The sequence below is a fragment of the Rhinolophus hipposideros genome, assembly GCF_964194185.1.
Source record: "Rhinolophus hipposideros genome assembly, chromosome: 24".
Classification (NCBI taxonomy): domain Eukaryota; kingdom Metazoa; phylum Chordata; class Mammalia; order Chiroptera; family Rhinolophidae; genus Rhinolophus; species Rhinolophus hipposideros.
Window position 1 is genome coordinate 6761896 of NC_138070.1, and position 23106 is coordinate 6785001.

At 41.7% G+C, this 23106-nt stretch overlaps 1 protein-coding gene across 3 annotated transcripts in view; it reads right to left on the reverse strand.

Moving 5' to 3' along the window:
- Positions 1–7717: 7717 nt before the first annotated feature.
- The window catches only part of BRAP (BRCA1 associated protein), a 91781-nt gene continuing 76392 nt past the window's right edge, over positions 7718–23106 (reverse strand). For all 3 annotated transcript variants that reach the window (XM_081036917.1, XM_081036919.1, XM_081036918.1), the window contains exons 7-12: positions 20315–20390; positions 19712–19850; positions 19253–19362; positions 16968–17057; positions 12125–12228; positions 7718–10108 (exon numbers count right to left, since the gene is read on the reverse strand). In XM_081036917.1, coding sequence (XP_080893043.1) covers positions 9745–10108; positions 12125–12228; positions 16968–17057; positions 19253–19362; positions 19712–19850; positions 20315–20390 — 883 coding nt within the window. In that variant the 3' untranslated portion in view covers positions 7718–9744. The remainder of the gene's footprint in view (positions 10109–12124; positions 12229–16967; positions 17058–19252; positions 19363–19711; positions 19851–20314; positions 20391–23106) is intronic.

Sequence of the window (23106 nt, forward strand, 5' to 3'; positions counted from 1 at the left end):
TTTCTGACACTTGTGCTTGGATGAATCTTGACTAATACAGGTTTTAACTTGGTAAGAATGTCTGTTCTGATGGTCTGCATGGTGTAGAGACCCAGCAACGACAATTTGCAATGCCCTGATTTGTCTCCTCCTTTCAGCTCTCCTGCCCTTCTCTGGATAGAGTTGGAGACTCCATCCATTAGGGACGCTTCAGTGGGTAAGTAATAGAGGTCCCACCCTACTAGTGGGACTTCAATGAAAAAGGTTTATCTATTACATGTATTAGCTGCCTGGAGCTAAGCAATTCCAAGGTTGGTTCAGTGATTCAACTTTGTCATCAAGGGCCTGGTTCCTTCTCTTTTTCTGCTCTGCCATCCTCAGCATGTCAGCAACACTCTGTCTGGAATCACAGAATGGCCACTGTGACACTGAGCGTACGTCCTCACACAGGCATTCTGAGAAGGAAGGAAGGAAGCGGGAGCAAACAGAACTTTCTCATTTTCACCTTTTTCATTTCAGGGGGTAAAATCTTTTCCAGAACCCCTCAGCAGACTTCCTTCTCCATCCCATTGGCCAAAAGCGAGTCATGTGACCACCCTCACCAATCTCTTGAATGGGGTAATAGGATTGATACGGTTGGCCAAAACCAATCATGATTCATCTCTTTGATAAGAATGCAACACAATTGTCTGGATAGTCACCCTCTTTGAATTCCTGGGGTGGTGAGGCCCATTCCCAACTCTGGCAGATGAATCATGGTTGGGCCTCATGGACCATGAGAGTCTTTTTGGTTGTTTCTGGACCAGGTCTTTGGTAAAGTTGTTGAGCTGCTCATTTAACCAATCCAGAACTTGACCTACCTCCATTTTTGTTTTGTGAGATAATAAACCCACTCATTGTAGGAGCCATTTTGAGTTGGTACTCTTGTTACTTGCAGCTGAAGCCATCTCACAGATACGTTCCTCCAACTCGAGCAGAATTTGCTCCAGGCAATACTCTCTAGATTTGCCTTAGCACTCCAAAGACAAGCCATAGGGCAGGCCAGCCTGCTCTGTCCTGCCAAGGTCCATCCCAAATGCCACCTTGTCCCGAAAGCCATTCCTGCGTGCTCAGTCATAATCGTCCTGCCCTCTTCTGAATCCCTTTGGCATTTTTTGCATTCTTCTCATTCCGCTTTCCAATTCATTCAGCAAATGTTTACCAAAGCCCTGTGCATTTCAGGGGATGTGCTAGGTGCTAGCATTGTACAGGTGACGATGCCCCTTACCTGCCTCCAATCATGCAAAGTCTGCTTGGTGTTCCTCTGGCCTTTGTTCATTCCTTCATCCCTTCCAACAGTCCTGTATTGCAGGGCTTCTCTGGGCCAGGCCTTGTGCTGATGAAGGAAAATGGTCCTCGCTTTGAACTTCATGTTGTCTATCTGGGGGAGAGTGACAGAAAGAAGCACAGGGGCCATCAGGGAGCAGGACAGGACCCACTAACACAGCGTGGAAGGGAGGGTAGGAGGAGAAAGCGCTAACAAAGACCACCATTTGTTCCCACTGAGCTAAACTGAGCACCGGCTCTTTTAATCCTCTCAACAATCTTGTGAGGGGCAGATATTATCCCCATTTTGCAAAAGATGAAATCACCATTCAGAGACGTCAAGTAACTTTCCCTAGATGGCCCAGTCAGGCAGTAGCAAAGCTGGGGTCTGCACCTGGGCAGGCTAACTCCAGGTACAGGCACAAAGCTCCGCACCCCACTGCCTGTGCAGGCCCAGTGCCAGACTTCCCACATCTCTGCTCGCCAGGAGAGGCTTGGAGCAGACCCTTCTCACAGTCCTCAGGTGGACAACCTGGAGACACCTTCATCTCTGACTTTTGGCTTTCAGACGGTGAAGACAGCAATTTTCTGTTGTTTAAGCCATTCATTGTGTGGCATTTCATCACAGTGGCCCTAGTAAAGCAACACACCACGTAAGTCTCAAGGTAGCTGGGAAGAAATAAAGGAGAAGGAGAGTGAATTAGATGAGATTAGAAAGGCAGGTCAGGGCCAGATCACACAAGACCTTGTAGGCTTAGGTAAGACTTTGGATTTTAGTTGAAGATCCAGGAAACCCGTTAATAGGTTTTATAACTGTCTTAAGCAGAGTTTCAAGTCAGGTTGATGGCACAAATACGAGTTGGCCCGGGGAAAAGAGTAGCTGTCAGAAAGAACAGAAGCAAAGACCAGTGTGTTAGTTTCCTAGGGATAACAAAGTACCACAAACTGGGGCTGTGGGGGAGGGGCTTAGAACAACAGAAGTTGATTCCTTCGTGGTTCTGGAGGCCATGAGTCCAAATCAAGAATTTTTTGTGCACACAGTCCATCATGGACGCATTTCTGACTATGCTACCTGAAAATAGCCCCGCCCTCCTATCCCTTTACACCACGTCATTTTTCTTCCTAGCACTTACCATTATCTGAAATTTGTTTGTTTGTAGGATGGCAATGACTGGGCCTGTTATAGTTGCTGCTACATCCCCAGAATCTAGACAGTGTCTGGCACTTAGTAGGCCCTCAAGTAATTACTGAAAGAATAAACCATATAAAAACAATATGCATAGAAAATACTGGAAGAAAATACAAGTGCTAATGATTTTCCTCTGTTAAGGGGACTTGTAATTCTCCTCTCTGTATTTTTCTGCTTTAAAATAAAATAGCCTACTTTTGTGGGGAGATAGAAATGTTCTACATCTTGATTTGAGTGGCGATCACATAGTTGTATACAATTGTCAAAACTCATCCAAGTGAGTGCTTAAGAGCTGCATTCTGTTAATTATATCTCAAAAAAGACCCCAGTATACTTGTGGATTTTCAATAATGCTCTTGCTGGTGTTTTATAGCATTTAGAATACTTAATTGTAAATAGGATAAATGGAAATAAGTAGAAATAAATTACATAACACAAAATGGGTATTGGATCTATATTATAAATTACATTTGGCTTGTTATACTATTTTAAAAAGAAGTTCTTGGAAGACATCTGCACACAGCATACATACCCATTTATACCTGCCAAATTCACACTGCTTTATATATCTCCCAGTAGTTTATAAAAATTTTGTTCTAGGTTTTCTCTCTCCCCTATTTATTCTGCAATAAATTGAAGCCACAAATTAAGCTGATCCCTCCAGAATGCAAAGTTTCCAGTTAGCCTGTTTATGACTTTCACGGTGCCTCCGGGGGTAGTAAAACTGAGTCTACACTCTCAAAGAAAGGACTCCTTTGAGTCTAGACAGTTTTGTTCCAGAAGCAACTTTTCCAGCTGGGGAAGCACCTCGGCTTCCACGAAGCTCTATATAAAAAAACTGAGATGTCAGCTTAAATGGTTGGTGTGGCCTGGGCCTCAAGCCTCCCAGGGTGAAGGGAACACAACAGGCATCGTAATGAAGTGATTTCCTCAAATCAGCCCTTAGGTGCAGTGGGGAAAGCGCTGGCGTTGTTTCCTCCCTCCTTTATCAGCTCTGGCTCAGGTCTCGGGAAAGTGGGGGAGAGGACAGTGGGAGATTAGAAAATTCCATGAAGAGGGTGGGTGTCCAGCACTGGGTTACTCACACAAAAGTGGTCTTCACTCAGTTGTCTGTCGAGTTAAGTAGACTCCTGAGGTAAAGCAACTCCAGAACTGCAACTGGGAGCTGTGTGCTTTCTGCTCCTAAGTTCCAGAGTTAGGGGAGTAGAGTGGAGTAGTGAGGAGCCCACTTTGGGGGTCAGACGATGTTGAGATCAGGCACAGCCCTGTCAGGTATTAGCTATGTGACCTCAAGTCAATGCAGAGTCCTGAACTGTCTCCCACTAAGCCTTGGCTTCCTATTTGTGAAACGGGCTCACGCTCCCTACCTCACAGGCTGGGGTTGAGGACCTGGCAAGCACTCAGCACAGTACCTTCAGTTTGGTGAGAAATTCAACAAATGGGGGCTAGCTTTGGAGTCAAAACCATCAAGACGGGATAGGACTTGCTTCTGCCTCGGATTCTCAGCAAGTGCAAGGTGCCTCTGTCAGCCTTGGGTCCTACCAAAGAAAACCGATTTGGGGTCTGCCTCTCCGGTTTGCCCACTTGGGGTAACCAGCACTGGAAGAGAGGGCTCTCATAGGAATGTTCTAGGTTTTCCCTAGTCCACTTGGGTTCACGCAAGCCAACAGTAATCCAATCAGGTTTTTTTTTTTAGGGTCAATTACCTCCCTTCTCACTAGAATGCTATCTCAGAAGCTGAAAAGATAACTGGTTTTAAGCATTCACCAAACAGGCAGCTCTCTCCTGAGAGTTAACCAAGAAGATGGGACGGCTTGGCGTGGGTTATCTTTTTCGAGATTATTCTGGTTCTGAAAAGGAGTGGCACATTTACCACTGTGAGAGGCAAAGCAGCTGCAGGGAGAGGAGAACTCAGCACACACAGAGAGAGGAACAGGAGAGAGCTTTAGCGTTACTCTGGCCCAAGAGGGCCAGGAATTTTGCCAAAGAGAAAGTGCAGGATTGGCAGCAACTGAGAGATCCTGCGTGGACTTTTAGGAAAGATTTTTGGGCCACAGCACAAGGCCTCCTCCATCGGGGCCAGGAGAGTTCTGGCAGCAGCCCCCAGCCCAGGCATGTTCCCATATAATTGAAGTCGAATGTGCTGAAGGGAGGGTGGCGGAGTTCTTCCTGGCTACAGAATCTCCGCGTTCTGCAGTTGGCCCTGTTTGGGATCAAAGCCAGTAAGTGTTGCTTTTCCGCAGCATGGAAACAAATGCAATGAAGCTGTTTTCCTGAGGCATGCATTTTGCAAGGGGGATTTTAATTTTTTTCCCCCCAAGGACAGGTGGGGTGGGGGAGGTGAGGAAGTGGTGACGTGGCTCTTCTATTGCTGTCCCTTTTGCAAACCCTTTCTCGGGCTCAGTTTCCACGTAAGCACAAACTAATCAGTTAGAATGTGTGAGGGGGCATAGCTATGAGGAAGGCTAGGTCTTTCACAAAAGATAATTCCTGGAAAATGCTGCTGGAGCACCCTCTGGCTGTGTGCGATAAGTCACAATTTGCTTGCTTTCTGCTGGAATGTTTCCAAGAGAGCGCCTCTCCTTATTCCTCCTAAAAATTTCCATTTACTCTTCTTCACTTCTAGGTCTTTCTCTGTGTGATCTGTCCTTCTGCCCAGAAATTAGTTTGTTTCTTTTCAGTTAGCACCCGAAGTCTTTTGGTGCTAAGCATTATGTTAACGATGTAAAGTGATACAGGTCAGTTTCCCAGAGGTGGAAACCCGTCCTTCTTTAAATGGCACTCCACTTCTCCCAGTCCTTTCTCTAAGGAAGGTCCAAACTTTTGGCCCATTGGGCCATAACCAAGGGATTGAGAATTTGGAAATCAGGAATTGATACAGCTGGAGGGGTCTCAGTGGGCTCTTTTTAAATGAGGAAAGAAATGCACAAAGATGTGCTCTGGGACTTGCTGCTTCTTCCGGGCAAGAGATGGCAAAAGGACATTTCCACAGAGGCCAAGCTAGAACTGTTTTTCCTATTTAACATCTATGCTTAGTGCTGTAGGTTTACTTTTATCTTTGGAAAAGAAGGCGCCATCCGTTATATGGGTAGATTTATCCTGGGTGTCGTAAACCTTCATGGTTCAAGACCTTTGCAGGTGATTCCGTGTTTCCCCGAAAATAAGACCTAGTCGGACTAACAGCTCTAATGCATCTTTTGGAGCAAAAAATGATATAAGACCCGGTCTTATTTTACTGTAATGTAAGACTGGGTCTTTAATATAATAAATATAATATAATACCAGGTCTTATATTTTTGCTCCAAAAGATGCATTAGAGTTGATTATCCAGCTAGGTTTTATTTTCGGGGAAACACGGTTTCATTCTTTGACCCACCTCACCCCCTGCACAAACCTCTCTGCATTTATTTCGAGAGGCTGGATCTGAAAGTCTTGGGTCAGGGGATTTAGAACATGGTCTGAAAAGAAGCAAAGTGGCTTTAGTTCACTCAGTGTGCTTGGTAATTACCCTTGGAGTAACAAATGTTATCGGCACCAGCGAAGCCCCGTGCTAAGTACCAAAACCACATTTTCCAGATGATTTCAGTGAGATGTTTCTGACCTGAAGCAATTCAACATTAGGCCCCAAAGACCACAACCATCTTGTATAAAACAACAGATTGTTCATCTCTTCCTGGCCTTCTTCTCTAATGCAGCAAGAATGCAAAATCCAGATTAAAAACCAACTGCAGAGCCCCTTTCATGCTCTCCTAAGCTTCCAGAATTACAGTGTGAGCTGCTCAGTGCCAACAGTGTACTAGCTCAAATGATTCCGAAATAGTTTTGGCTTTTGGAAATACAGCTTTCAAAATTAGTGTTTGATGGAACCTGTTACTGAAAGTGAGCATTCCGGCGAGGGCGCGCGAGTTTCAGGGGCTCAGGAAGGGTCACCATTAAGTGGTAAATGGTTACCATTACCTTAAAAAATGAAATGAGCATGTAAAGGAGTAGATTATGATATTAATCAGGATAGAGGCCACAACCCTTCACCACCCCCCAAAAAGTGAAAAATAAAAGAAGCCTTATATAACTTTCCTGAAGTCCACTAATGCACAAATGCAAAGAATGTCTTTTCATTCGCTCCAAGCTGACCGCAGTAGTGTTTGGGGATAAAAATTCAACTTCAGAGGATACACTTGGCTTTGGCGCTGGGGTCAAACTTGGGGTTCCTGAAGGGAAAGGCTTTTATCCCTATTACTACTTCACTCTTTCCTGTCATTTGAAAATTGTACCATGAAAAGCCCCATTCTAGGACTTCCACTTCAGAAATTTTCACAGGCAAGAATGAAGAGTGGCCAGCCACAGAGGACGGCCGGGGAACACTTGGTGGCTCCCTCAACTTAAGGTGATGGCCAGGTCTTTGAGTGCTGTAGATGTCCCTTGGCGCCATCGAGGGAGCAGCAGTTGGGTCGTAAGACTCCTGAAAAATTTCTCTTCTGCTGCCAAGAAAGAAGTACCACAGCAGAATTGCCACGACAGTTAATTCAGCTTTATCATGGAGAAAACAAAATAGCTTTCTTCCAATGTTGTGAGAGTGACGTTCCTTTTTAAGATGAGCCCATGGACTTCATCACATGAGCCAGAATTTGCCACTAGTCCAAGCAATGTGGCACTGTGCACAACAGCCCAACCTTAAGGACAGTATCTGTAGCTCGTGGATCCCGACTGTAGTAGGAGAGGGGTCTCCAAGTGATGACAGAAGGTGGTTCATTCGTGCGTGATCTGCCCAGTTTTCCACACACTGCTGGCTCAGCTGTTTAAAGTGTTTCTCAGCCCTTTCAATGAGCAGGCAAGGAAAGAGTGGGGCACTTCAGTGTTTCATCTTACCCAGTGTATCCTAACAAGTCACATTGGTGACAGTTTCCAAAAATAAACATTCTCAGTGTGGTGTTGGGGCTAGAAAAAAGTCTCAGGTGTATAAATTGATTACTTTAAGTTTGCAAAAGAGTTGTGCCTGGGTCTTCTATCCCAAACCTCCAAATTCAGATAATTTTTCCTATTCTGTATCTGCTCAGGTACTTATTATTAGTTTGGGAAGCTGAAGCAAAGCGGCAGAAAGAATAATCATCTAGCTGCTCACTATATTATTGCAGGGTTGATTTTTATGTTGCTTTTTAAATCTGGGCCACTGATACTTAGATTATTTAGATACAAGCTCCCAAGCAAATGTCAATCAGAGAGACACAAATTTCACATGGGGCAGAATCATTTCAAAGTTTGGTTACTTTAATGCAATGTCATTGTTCAAGGTAGTATGGATGTTAAGTGGTTCACTTCCATCCTGAAGAAAACACCAATAGCTTCTATCTTGTGTAATTTTGTCAAATTCAAACTGACTTTTTAACCATTTTTTAAAACATTTTTTTATACATCTTGGTAAGATTTTAATTTTTCTGCAACATTTTAAAAAAACCTTCAAGTAGTTTGGAAACATTTGCCTATTTGCTCATTCCTCTGGGCACAGCCTTTCAGAACATTTATCCCACCTTTACTGAAAATCTGTCCTCTCCCGGCTGGTGGTAGGGCTGCTTGATGGAGGTGGTCACAGAGAAATGAGGAGCCAGCAAGCTTTGTAAACTACTTCTAATTCTCTTCATTAGTATGCTACAATCCACCCCAGCTTCTGCAAGGTCAGACATGCAAGACAAGTAGCTGGCCAAAAAAGCAGGATTCTAACTAGTGTAAAAATAGATTTTAAATAAAATAGAATCTCTATAGGAAAGAGAATTAGGTTACGCTTTACATTCCCACTCTTGCTCTATGATATCTGTGTATGTAAGTCCAAGGGTGTCTTATAGTTGGTCTGCCCTAAGTGAAAACTGAGAATGTTTGAGTACATTCATTTTGCAAAATTACAGGTAAAGTTCTTTGGGAAATGCTGCAGCACATCCCACAACCATGGATGGTGATTAGCGACACAGCTGGCGTGCTAACAAGTAACTTGTAAGACATTTAGGTCAAAGGGGATGAGGCCTAACCATAGGCTAAAAAACAATTCTGAAACGTGATAACTTGAATTTTGGCTAATTATAAAGCAGAAAACAAACTCACCATTTAACTGTGTGTCTTGTTAACCGATCCAGCTCCCTCTTTTGGAAGCTAAATTCCAAAGGCTCGTACTTTTAATTTTGCTCAGTTACTGCACATTATGAATGATTTGACGTTTATGTTTCTGCAGAAAGTACACAGCCCCTCTGTTGGCTTACAACAAGCATTAAATGACTGTTTTAAAGGAGGCTCTGTTAAAATTCTAATTTTCGGATTCGGAAACAGCCTTTGGTTATATCTTGAAAGAGTAATTGAAAATCAGCCCAAGCTCCCTCTAGCCGCAACCTGAACATGCAGCGCAATCATCTGTAAACATTCAGAAAATACTGATCCCAGCAAAATACACAATCCGCTAGTCAGGGGCTTCACTCTACGTTTTCAGATGGAAGATAAAACTGCCTGCTTATGCCTGCGAGATGCTAGGAAACCCACTCTGAGATCTGAGTCTTGGAGCCACCATGAGGCCTCCTCCATATTTGAGGTTCAGAGTGAGGTGGAGAGTCATCAAAAATAAACAAAGTGGAAACACCACCATTTTTCCTACACTGTGTCTACTCAGTCTGTCGCGGGTTGTTTGTTTTTCCTGGCTAGCCCTAGAGCAAGAAGATATGGCTGCCGGAGACAAGCCAGTGCCTGGTTTATAGGCCCAGCCTCTTTTCATATAACACTGAACCAGCGCTTCAATTCCCAGAGGCAGGGAGGGATGACAACGATAGGAGACCAATGCTGGGAGTTGTCAGAAATCCTCAGGAGCCAATGCGAACCTCTCTAAGGCAGCTGCTATGACCTCAGGGAGCTTCGATGCTTTCGTGCTGGGCAACCTTACCTACCGACCCCAGAATTGAATGTCAAACACACCAACTCAATAAATACAATGGAAAAATACACAAGATTTGGGGCATCTATCAAGTCGGAAGGCAAAACGGTCATTAGAATGTCTGAGGTTAGTGAACTGTTACAATTGAGAAAAGCAGCCACCTTTTAAAACACTGCCCACTTCCATCAGCTCCCCTAGGCAGCACCCTGTACGTTCATCACACCACACACTAGCAAATGAAAGACCCAAACGATTGCAGCTTGATCCGCACTTGTACTTACTTAGGGCCCAGTCTCACATTTAACTGAAGGCCCCAGCGCCCCCTCGCACCAGGGAAAAGTCTCAAGAACACCTGTGTCTCTGAAGGTCACTTGCCCCTCTTGCTGCGGCCCTTCCTGGAGGGCAGCTTCCCACTGCCCCCCGAAGAGGGGGTGCTCGAGGCAGAGGCCATGGCAATGTTGATCTGTCCTTCCTGGATCTCCTGCCGGGTCTCAGCAGGCAGGTGGTTGATCTTCTGCTGCGTCTCTAGGTAGAACATGACATCACGCAGCTGCTCCTGGATCTCAGTGATCTGCAGATCCTTCTGGTCACAGGTCTCCTTCAAAATCCTCTCCTCCTCCTTCAGCTTGTTCTGCAGGAGGACCTGATTGGCTCGCAAACACTTGTTCATTTCCTGCTCCTCTTTGAGCTCTGTGGAGAGTTTGGCTACTTTTGTGTTTAGCTGAGTGCACCTTTTGCAAAACAAAGGAAGACAAAAAGCATGTTTTTCATTTGCTGACACAGTCCCCTTTCTGCTCTGAGATCGAACAGAAGGGCCATCACCTCAGAATCCATTTAGGGCAGACTCCTCCCTCCATAGCCAGGGCGACTGGTTTGCTGTCATTGCAACAACTACACAAAGCAAGAATTTTGCTCTAGTTAACCCAAGTGTGGCTTCAAGATATATTTTTTTTTAAGCACAGACATTTTTCCACAGCAGAAATTATTCTGTGATTCGCAGTACAACTTCTACTGCTTCTCTGTTTTGCAGGCAGGGGTTACACAGGTGGCTTAGAGATGGTAACTACGACAGAGAAGTGACGTTCTTGAAGAGTCAAGTGATCTGACCTTACTGCACTTGCTGGAGAAGGGATCTCAAAAACAGGGATTCCTTATTCTTGACGCCTGCTCTTACCCATAAGGAAAGAATCACAAATTTAAACACCATTTTTATGTAGGCCAAAGATCTCACACGGGAGAATAGAGGCATCCCCACACACTGGCACTGGAGTGTGAATTGGTATAAACTCTCTGCAAATCAACTTGGCAATAAGTAGAAAGTCAACATTTCACATGCCCTTTAACACAGCTATTGTACTTCTAGGAACTTACCCTATAAAACAGATATACGCAGGACTGCCCTGAAGGACACATGGAGAAAGGTGCTCATTGCAACATTGTTTACAGTAGTGTACGATGTGAGACAACTTAAAAGTCCATCAACAGAGAACTAGTTAAAATTATTAGGAGACTGCTACACAGTGGAATACCACGCAGCCATTACAAAGATCAAGATAGGTCTAGGTGTATACGAGAACAATCTCTAAAACAGAGTATTTTACCAAATAGAATACCTGACATTATTCAAATTTTGTAGGAAAAAAAAGAATGTATGTGAGCTGTTTATACAGATATAACAAAGACCTGGGAGAGTAAATATTCACTGGTACCATGAATAATGGTGGCCTCTAGAGAGCGGGATCTAGGGCACGAAAGGAAACTTCCACTTTTAACTGTTTAATTCTTTAATACAGTTCAATTTGTTAGGGTGCTGACAGTATAGGAGAATTTCTCATTTTTATTTCTATTAATGTTGTAGTATTGTTTTTACAACAGTTAAAAACCACCTTTGGTGAAGAGTTTCTACGTGGACTGACACAAAATTTAGGAAACAGACGGTGACAGTTCTACAACAGTGTGAATGTACTTCATGCCACGGAACTGCACACTTAAACATGGTAAAATGGCAAATTTTATTACCTAGATTTTTACAACTCACACAAAAAAACTATTTAAAAACAAATCCAACTTTTGATAGTGGGCAAAATGAGTGAAGTATATATGGGAACTCTTTGTTACTATCTTTGCAACTTCTGTAAATCTAAATTTACTCCAAAATAAAAGGTCTATTAAAAAAAGCTTTTAAAGAACAATTATCCCTCTTAAATTTTTTTATCCATTTGTCTAGAGGTAAAAATCCAGTTATTTTTGTGACTATAACTTAAGCCAGAAAGGCAATTTCAACCAGTAGCAACTATCTTCCCAACTAACAATAGTATATTCTTGCTATGCTGTTCTTGTTTTTGCTCCATATTTTGACCTTTAATTCATGTCCAAGACCAAAACACATGCCATCTCCAGCTTAGATACAGTCTCTTTCCTAATTGGCAGTTCTTAGCCACCACAGCTCAGAGAAGCTACACGCTGCGGGCACAAGGACACTGCAGGCAAAAGTGGAAGATATTTGTGCATACCATAAGCACACAGATACCAGGAAAGGACAATGCATTCCGTATGGCATGAAACACCGAGTTTTCTAACAAACAGGAAGTCACAGTAAGCTTGCTCCATATATAGGGAGATCCCTGAAAACCTGATGATACACATACTTGAAAATAAGTGTTTCATAGGAATGAAGGAAATTATCTGTTTATGGAGCCTATTACAATCAAATTTCTAAGTTAAAGAATAGACCAAATTATACCTACTTTCTTTCCACAGACTGCTTTTCTTTTAGGAGATCATTTAGTCTGTGCTCCAGGTTATCACATTTCTCAATTGTTTCTTTAAATTTGGTCTTCATGTTGTTAATCTGAAAGAGCAAACAGAGATGAGTTTCATTTTACAAAGACAAAGTTGTGTGGTCTTTAGGGCTAACTTTGACTTTTTTTTTTTTTTTTCCAATTGCATGTATATAACTTTGACAACCCAAACTTAGAAAAGGGGAGACAATCATTTTAAAGAATTCCTGTAACAGGAATAAAATAAATTAAGAAATCCTTTTTTTCTTACTATTTCTCTATACTAGGACGGAGCTGCTGAATGTCAAGTGAAACTGCTCGAAAGCAAAGACAGTTTCAGGCAGTAGAGCAAGAGATGGCTTTTTGGAGACTAGCCCAGGGAGTCCCACTCTTACACCTCACCATCGTTTTTTCTCCTCCTGAGATTACATTCTGAAAATTATCCAAATAATCCAAGAAACAAATCTAATCCAAGAAACGTGTGCTAGCTGATTCTGTTTCAGGTCTCCTTCCAAACTCACTGTTAATTTTCTCATGAAGTCATATGGACCATTATCAATTCTTGTTTCATTGAATTTATTTATAAAGGCAATCTATATATGGAACTAATTCATATTACACTGTCTTAGAAACTAAGAGAATTGACAAATCCTGCTGTATTATGTGTCAGATGGCAGCAATCCTAGCCAAGAGTCTGCTGAAGTCTAGCTAGGCAGACACTGGATTCACTCCGGTGTGAAGATCTGCAGACTTGGCAAACGTCTCAAGTCTCCTACTCTAAGGACATGGGGAGCTTAGGTGGGAAGAAGTAGTGAGGCTGGGGGAATCATGGGGCAATAGCAATAGGAACTGAAAGAGACTGAGAATTTAAATCCTATGGTCCAGGCACCTGCTATGTATTTTATATTATTCATATTTTTGATTTCTTTTTTCTTTTTAAAGAAATCTTGTAATACCAGTTTGGTGGTGATGAACTCTTAGCTTTTTCTTATCTAGGAAGCTCTTTATCTGTCCTTTGATTCTAAATGATAGCTCTGTTGGTTAATCTTGGTGGTAGGATGTTGCTTTTCATTATTCTGAGTATTCCGTGCCAATCCCTACTGATCTGCAAAGTTTCTGTTGAGAAATCAGCTGACAGTCATGTGGGAGCTCCCTTGTACCTAGGTAAATACCTTTCTCCTGATGCTTTTAAGATTCTTTCATTGGCATTTTAATTATGGTATGTCTTGGTGCGGGCCTCTTTGGATTCATCTTGTTTGGTACTCTGCACTTCCTAGGCTTGTATGTCTATTTGCTTCACCTGGTAAGGGAAGTTTTTCCGTAGTTATTTCTTCATATAAATTTTCAATTCCTTGCTCTCTCTCTTCTTCTGGTACCGCTATGATGCAAATGTTGGCGCTCCTGATCCCAGAGGCCCCTTAAACTATCCGCATTTTTTGGATTCTTTTTGCTTTTTGCTGCTCTGATGGGGTGTTTCTGGTTACTGTGTTTTCCAAATTGTTGATTTGCTCTTCTGCTTCATCTAATTTGTTGATTCCTTCTGGTGTATTCTTCATTTCAGTTATTGTATTTTTTCACTTCTGACTGTTTCTTTTTTATAAAATCTTCTATCTCCGTCACTTCTGATATATGGCAATTTCTGGTATATGTCAAATAAAAATATTATGGTGTGTCTTCATCCACTATATTCACCGGATCTGGCACCATGCGACTTCTGGCTCTTCCCCAAAGTCAAAATGATTCAGGACATTGGGGCAGCTATAATAGCGCTACTAAAGACATTCACGAAAGAGGACTTCCAGAACTGTTTCAGAAAGTGGCGACAATGATGGGATAAGTGTGTTCGAAGTGAGGGGGAGTATTTTGAGGAGGGTTATTGGCAATGTATCTTTTACTGTAACAAATTTTTAAAAATTTAAACATTCACTGTATTGTTTGATCACACCTTGTAAATGTGACAAACTTAGGTATTTTACACCTATCCTGTTCTTTTTAATAAAAATGCCAGTTGTGATCCACTAAACTCATTTCACAGTCCACGGCTGGAAAAAAAAAGATACACGTGGATCTAGAGGTCCAAAGAGAAAAGAGGTATGTTGAGGGAAACTCACCTGTCCTGATGGCCTACTCTATGTTCTTCATACATGGCCCTATTAAAACTAAGAACCTTTAAGTGGGTATGAGCTTCATTTTCTAGAACAGACATGCTATAATTGTACTACCTGGTACAATTATATACCAGGAATAGTATAATTGAAGCACACAATGAATTTCAACCCTCACCCCCACCACACACTAACTTTATAGGAGGCCCATGAACAGGAATCTGTCCGTGAAACCCATAGTGCATTACTGTTTCTCCTTGCATGTGCTCTACTGCTGGAGGTGCCAACAGACAAACGACTGGTCCAACGGAGGACAGCGGCAGGAACAGAAGACTCGCATCATCCAATAATTTAAGGATAAGCAACATTTGTTATTAGAAAACAAAACACCTTTTTCAAGCCCTGGGAGTTTTTATTTAGGGTGGCCCTTGCCTCCATCTTACCCCTAGCTAAACATAAACACGAGTTTCACAGTTTTTAGCTTCTCTGGCTCTTGGCTTTTCATGGGTATGTGTTAGAGAACGCAGTTAATCCTAAAGAATCTTAAAAGGCACGGAGAATCCTGAGCTTAGCTGTCAAGGGTCTGCACAAAGCACTTTAGGTGGTCACGCTGGTATAGTCCATAGAAAAACCCATTAGTGAGGCTGCTCGGGTGGCCAGTGCTCCACCTCGGGAGTCCGTAATTTGACACCAAGTGGCCCTGACCCATGCTCTCTGTCCAGAGTGCTTCAGGACACGGCCTTCCCCCATGTATTCCAATCAAGCCCAATGCAGAACTAGTATGTCAAGTCACCTTGAGTGCCTCTGAAAGGCACTTCCATTGCTTGGAAAGTTCTTGTAAGAATTTCATCATGAACTTTTTTTTTAATGTATGTAATTTTAAGTTTATATAATAATAATAATTATTTTTTTATTTTAAGGAGGGCGCGCAGCTCACTGTGGCCCATGTGGGGATCAAACTGGCAACCGTGGTGTTACCGTGTATCCCTGCAAAAAAGACCTAGCCGTATCATCAGCTCTAATGCATCTTTTGGAGCAAAAATTAATGTAAGACCCGGTCTTATATTATATTAAAATAAGACCGGGTCTTATCTCATATTATATAAGACTGGGTCTTATCTTATATTAAAATAAGACCGGGTCTTATATTAATTTTTGCTCCAAAAGACGCATTAGAGCTCATGGTCCGGGCTAGGTCTTATCTTCGGGGAAACACAGTATTAGCACCATGCTCTAACCAACTGAGCTAACTGGCCACCCCCTCATCAAGAAGTTTTAACTAAAGATCATTTTAAAGCTGATGTTAAGCCTTTAAAGACCTGATTTCACCTCATCTGTAGGCATACTCAGAAGCTGGGCCCATGGGCCTGGCATAAAGTGAGAGTTTGGCCCTGCCTGCTAAGCTCCAGGATAATCCCACCTACTCAAAGGTGAGCCCCAGGCACAGCTCTGCAGTCCCTACCAGAAGGCCCAGTCACTGGTAGGGATTCACAAAGTTATTAAAATAATCATGTAAAAAATTTAGAAGCTTTTATTTAGCACTAAAGGAATCAAGGAATTATGAACACTGTTCATAGGTCCAGAAAATGGTTCTCAGAATCCTAGTTAAACATTAACCCTCAAGTATTCACTGGTTTTCAAAATCCCTTTGTTGAACCCTCAGGGTTCTTTGTAAATGCTGAAAACAAAGGGAAAACCAAGCAGGTGGAGTTTTGAACCCTCCACCTGGGTCTCCACCCAAATCACCCCACTTTTCTCTTTTACCCATTGGAGTACAGAATGGTATCTTGTTTAAGGGATTATTTCGTTAAAATCTGAAAACCACTACCCTAGACCCATAAGACACCGTGATGACCACTGAAGCTCCAGCTGCTCAATTCTGTTTCCATCAATTTCGAAGTAACAGCTTGTTGCCTCAGAGGCCCATGCTCGGCTCCCCAAAGCAGCTGTTCCCAAGTTGACAAACCAACTGGCTGACTCAAATTACAACCCTCATGTACATTTTTTTTTTAATAGAACTGCACAAGGCACTGGAAAACCTGATTGAAGTTAACTAACAAACAAACAACGCCCCCAACCTCAAAATAGTAAAGCCTTTAAATCCAAGGATTCTTTTTCCCTTTCTTTTTTTTAGGGTACATACCAGGTATTTTATTTCTTCCTTAGTACAGTATAGACCTCAGCATCAATACAATTTTAATATATTCTTCTTGACTTAGTAATCCTAGGTGAGAATACATGTCTGCTTCCCCCCATTCTTAAATTATACTTAGTTGATTGCATTTGCAATAGAGTATTTTTGTCTCCTCCTTTTCCTCTTTTTGACTAATTTTATTCTCATTGTGGTCTAGAATTTCCTGTTCCCTGATATTGCCTTCATAGACTCAGTGTCTAATATAATGACAACTCAGGGGTTTACCACTTCTCTCTGGAATCATGATCTTGAGTTAGATTACTGGGGTGAGCCATTTGATTCCAAATTCTTGTTTTCTTTTTTCTATCCCCCAACTCCAGCTTTGTGAGACACAACTGACATATGTATAACAAAGGTTTCTTTTTAGAGGCAAAACAGTTCTCTATCTGTATTATCAGACTAAGAAGGAAAATTCTAAGATTCCATTTTCCCTGTACTCTGCCTTTTCCCTCCCCGACGCCAGATTGTCCCTCCATGTGGCATTTCAGCAGTCACTAAGCCAGAAACTTACTTCTTCTGCTGTGTCCTTCTCTATTCGAACTATCTTGTTTTCCCAGTAGATTCGCTGAGATTCCAGCTGGCTTGTTAGTAAATATGAATACTAAAAACATAGAGAATAAACACCAAAATATAAGTCACTGTTGTAAGTCTCTGAAATTCAATTAAAACCTGACTTTTAATGACGCATGGAGTAAGAGTAACCATCAGAATATACATTGAACCTTTGTTCCACTCTATTCACTACACCACAATCACACTCCTGTACTCTGGGTTAACAATCTAGTCAGGGACAAACAGACAAATGTACATGAAAAAAAACTTATGTTTCTCTTTAAGCTGACTTTAAGAAGAACCACACAGTTTTAAAATTAAAGCGTAACTCAAACCAGCTCATCCTTCCCCTCAGCCCCGCCCTCCTACCCCCCACGCACCAGGAGACTGTCCTTGTCCCTCCCAGCCTTGGGTTGCGCCCCCTCTCAGCTCCTTTGGCACTCTGCCTGTCATTAATAGTACTTGTAACAGCAGTACTTAATCAGTAGTTTACCTGCCTGTCCCCCTGACTGGGCTGTGAACTCTTTGAAAGTGAGGGTTACATCTTTATTTCTGTACCCCCAGTGCCTGGAACATGCTAGATGTCAAGAAATGTTTGCTGCCTGACTACTTGAATGAACAGCGCTGTGTAACTACAGGGAAAGGATAGGCGGCTTCTGACAGTAGGACTTCTGAAAGAAAGCGAGATTTGAGAGGACTCTTGACAGCCAGGAGGAGGAGACAGACAGAGATCTGATTCCAGAGAACTACTGGACCTAGATGTGAACTGTGGATGTTTAAGTCTATTCAGAGATGAAATAGTAACACCAGTGGCTGGGGCCTATAGGGTTTGGAGAGATGGGGGTCTATGAAAAGCTCTGGGGTATAGAGAAATGTGGGCCAAGGAATGGAAAGATCACATCTGCATTTTGGAAAGGCTATTCTAGGAGACTAGACAAAACTGAAACATGTTTGTAGGCTAGAGAATAGACTGAAGGTGCAACAAAGAGAAAGGACAACTGGGAGAATGGGTATGTCACTAGAATGCAATTTTCATGAGGACAGGCAGTTTGATGCTATATTCCTACCACCAGAAAAGTGGCTGACAGACAGCAGCCCTCAGTAAATATTCACTGACATACTTACAGTTATTGTGGGTTACTTATTGTAAAAATGTAAAAGGTTTGAACTTTTGTCATAACAATACAATTTATTAATGGTAACAACATCAGCCTTATTTTAGGCCCTTCTACCAAATCTATCAGACATTAAAAGTCTAAAGATGAGCAAGTTTTCAAATATCCCTTTACTCTCAAGGTTAAGGTATGTTTTTAAAACAATCATTTTGAAATTTATGTGAAACAGGACTCGTATTAAACTTCTCCTTTGTTAACATAAAATTGATACTACATTGATTTTATAGTAGATGGGATTTACTGCTATGGAGAAAACCAGCTTATGTTCATTTTGTTGTTTCTTCAAATATATGAATACCGTAAAATGGCTTTATGTATCTAAGAGTCAAATTCAGAAAATATATATTTTGAGTATACATTTGAATATGTAAGCCTCTAATTGATAAAATGCCAGCCTAATATATAAAGAAAAGCTTCTTGGGCACAGAAAGATGCTAGAGGGGTTTCCTCTTTCTGACCAAGTCTGCTCAGTTTCCAACTGCTACTGAAATCCCTACAGGAAGGTTATTAACTTCCAGTTTTATAGCAGCTTACAAAGGGCACCCTTAATACTAGAGCTCGGGACAATGAGAAACATCACTTTGAAAAAATACCGTAAGGCCCAGGGGACGGCCGGCCCGGTGGTTCACGTGGTTGGGGTGCCGTGCTCCTAACGCTGAGGTCGCCGGCAGCCAGCAAGAGCTGCCGTGAGAGGCCGATTGACAACCAACTGCCTCAGCCGGGGGGGAGCGCAAGGCTCATAATACCAGCACGGGCCAGGGAGCTGGGTCCTACACAACTAGACTGAGAAGCAACGGCTTGAACTGGAGTTGCGGGGGAGGTGAAAGAAGGGGAGTGAGAATTAAAAAATTTAAAAAAAAAATAGTAAGGCACCGTGAAATTTAGATTTTCAAAGAAAATCAGACAAAATAAAAATATTTTCATAATCCTTCACAGCAATAATAGAACTTTAAACAAAGCTGACATGCAGAATAAATGGCAATATTAAAAGCCCAAACCACCTTTCAAGTTAGAATAGTAAAAAGCAGTAGAAATAGGTATTTCATAATTACTAATAATGTTATCTTACCTCTAATTGTAAGGCATCTATTTTCTCTTCCTGGCAAGTATCACCCTCACATTCATACTGTACTATTTTTCCATCTGTTTTACTTGCAACCAGTCGATGGACATAATTATCTAAACAAAAGAATGAGTCAACCAAGGCACATTTCTCTCAGAATGAAAAGCGTCTTCATGAGCTTTTAACTTTGACCAAATTTTTGTTTTTCCCGATCTAAATTGCAATATTTCTTTAACAGTGGGCTAAATCATTCGAATTTTAAAAAAGAATGAGAGGGCAAGAGTGGAAGTATTAACTCTCTTTATAGCATGCGATTCAGGCCATTCACAGGACATAGTGCCCTATAGGGCTCGAGTTTGCCACAACTATCAGGAAGATGTCAAGCTGGGAGAGAAAGTAGAAAGGTTCTGAAGGAGAAGTGTTCATACAGAATGCACCAAATTAGAGAATGAGAGTGGGATTCACCTCCAGCATAGTCCCAGACTCGATGGTTGGTGAGCTGCATGGCATAGGTGTGCTGGGTTTCCTCAAAGTGCTTATAAGCGTGTCGACTTACATATCGTCCACATCCTATGTGGCCACATATTAAACAAATCCAAAGGTTCTGCCAAGAAGAAGGTTTGATTTTAATTACTTATATAAAACAAATACATGATCTGCCCCCGAGAGTGGGAAGGGGGCTGACACAGAATAAAATTTAGAGTTGTTTCTACAGGAGTTTTGAATAAATGTGTTTAAAACCCAACAAGCAACGATGCTTTTATGGGTCAATCATTTTCTCGCTCCGATTTTTATGGAGCGCTATGTAAATATGTAGCAAGAAAAAAATTTCTCATTTATCAATAAAAAACAGGGCTTTTTCAAAGAACAAAGAATAAAAGCATGAAGTATTTTGTTTAGGAGTCAAATCATCTTTGTAGTTATTATTTCTTGACTGACCCTAGACAAAAAGAAAAAAAAAATCAGTCTTGAAAAAGCATTTACAAGAATTTAAGCCATGCAGGGCAGAAGAAAAACCCAGACAGTTAAAGCTGTGTTCATTATTCTTTCCCACTACCCGTTACTTACTTCCTGAACACCACATTCAAAACACTTATTTTCTTCTACTGGCTCTGGAGTTTGACAGTATCGGCAAACGGGACACCTATCCAGGACACCAAAAGATAATGGTACAGATTAAATATAAAAGACAGCTGTTACACAACCCAAAAATCAAAAGCTGAATTTTAAATCCTCACTCTTATGTACTTTTATCATAACTAAAAATATCATTTAAAAGACACTTTCGAGCTATTCTCAAACAAAATGAAAAAATATAAAAACCTGTTAAAGTAGAAGAAAAAAGAGCAATCTCATTGCCTTTTCCCACTCCCTTATCTAAAGCTTACATAATCAAAGAACTAAATATCTATAGGTTAGGATTGGGGACTTGAGACGTTATTAATTTTGTTTCATGTCTGGTTATCCATATAAAGTATTTTTACTCTAAACACTCTACCTTGTCCCCACTTCCCAAATGTTTAAATCATTTTAAATGTACCCTGTCTGCTCAAGGTTGCTGCTAAGAGTTGGAGCTAAAATCTGTAGTAAATTTCACAAATTAAAAAAAAAAAAGACGTTACTATAATTCCTGAAACACACATGACATTTTCCCATACAATGAGCATCATATGGAAGAAGATACCACTGCACGGTGAGTACTCAAGTTTCGATTTATAAAAAGCCAATAAAAATGGCACTGAAGCCAAATTCATAGATACACAGAGTAGAAAGGTGGTTACCAGTGGCTGGGGGGAGGGAAAACAGGGGTACAATATTTCAGTTACACAAAATGAGTCAGTTCTGCAAAGCTGGTGTATATTAATGTGACTATAGTTGACAATATTATACTGTGTACTTGAAATTTGCTAACAAGGTAGAACTTGGGTGTTTTCACCACCAGAAAAAAAAGGAAGAAGGAAGACAAGAAGGGAAATGGCAAAGGTATGAAGTGGCAGATATGTTGACTGGCTTGGTTGTGGTGAATATTTCACAGTGTATACATACGTTGGGTTACCAAGTCATACACCTAAATATATACAATTTCTGACTGTCAATTATACCTTAATAAAGATGAAAAAACAGGGGGGCATTGAAAAAAATTCATTAACCCTTTTCTGTTATACTCAAGACAAAGTAACTAAGTACCATTCATGAATATTTGTGTCAGATGAGCAGAAGTACTAGAAAGTGAGTTATAGTTGAGGCTAACTGAATTGATGCCAAAAAGAAAGAATGCTCACGATACCACGAGTATCAGTTACCCAACTAAGTAAATAAAACCAAGAAAAGGAAATTACTAGGAATAACACTTGGTTCTTGTCACAGATAAGGAGTCTGTGTTTCCAAAGAGAAAGCTAAAGGATCTAGTCTGTCTCTTTCTTTATTATCAAGAGAAGACAGAAGACAAACTTGAAGAAATAACAAAATGGCAGCTGGTAAGCAGCAGGCATCTTGTCAGAGGTAAAAACTAGCTCTGTCATCACTTTGGTCTGCTTGGTGGCTACAGTAGTGGTTGGATAAGAAAACAAATTAATTCTGAAATGTAATTTTCTACATTGTGACAGAATGATCTTTCTGAAATGTATGATCCTGAGGATAAAAAGGGAAAGTCTTACAAAAATAAACTTATCTGTACTATACAACTAGCACTCTATGATATACCATCTCATCTATTACAAAATAATTAAGTTTATTAAATTTTCCTGCCTTCCCCTCCAAAAATAATTCCTGAGGAGATATTTGAGGAAACCCTCCTAGAATGTCCTTCCCTGTCACCTCCATGTGTCAAAAAACCATGCTTCGAGACCTGGTACCAATGCTACTTCCTCCACGCAGTCCTCCCTGACCACCCTGGTGGGGGAGCCATCTCTATGTCCTCCAATCTCTGTCCGGAATCGTATGCATTTACGAATATGAGTACAGTCCCTTAGCAGCCTGAACTTCCCTGAGGAGGATCTATGTTTGATTCTCTCCCATCAGCACCCAGGCCTGTACTATGCATATACTGAGGCTCAAAACCTACTTGCTAAAGGACCTGCATGTTTAGTGAGGGCAGCTGCCAGGCCTCACACCCCATCCTGAATTCCAGTCCTAGTTCTGGCCTTCTCTGGCCATGGCTAACTTCCAATATGCTAACTTTCCAATATGCTAACTTGCACCTCTGTAAAATGAGGAGGTTGTACAAGATGCTTGTTTAAGAAACTTCCCACTTTAAAATGCTATGGTTTTACGAGTATGATGCTTAACGTGTACTGAAAGTAAAACTGGAGTGGTGGAGAACAAAAAGGTGTCCAGAACTTATATGGTGTGGCAGATGGACACAAGACACAGAAAAACGCTTTATGGAATGCACACATCTCAGTGTGGTTTTATTCACAGCAAATTTAAACCTGGCCAATTCTTCCCCAATGATGCCACACAACTGACTGAGGACTCTATAGAAAAGATTCTTTTGCAGCTAAATAAGCTATGGAAAACCCAGGGTTTATTATCTGTTCAAGAATATTTGGGTTCCTACTATGTACCAGGTCTCCTGCTAGGTGTGAGGGGCACAGCAATGAGCAAGCCAGACAAGGTCCCCGCTTGTGAAGGTGTGAAAGCTGCCACTCTTCTGGCCACTTGGGGACAGAGAAGAGATGCCTGTGGACTCTCACGGCTAACTTCTGGGCTTTGGCATATGATCTTCCCCTTCCCACATACGCCCCTCCCCCCACACTGCCTTCTCTCTGGTCCCCTCTTCACGTGGCTAACTCCTACTCGTCTTCCTTGGGATACCACTTCTCAGACAGCCCTGGCTGTGTCAGGGCCCTAGTTCTGCA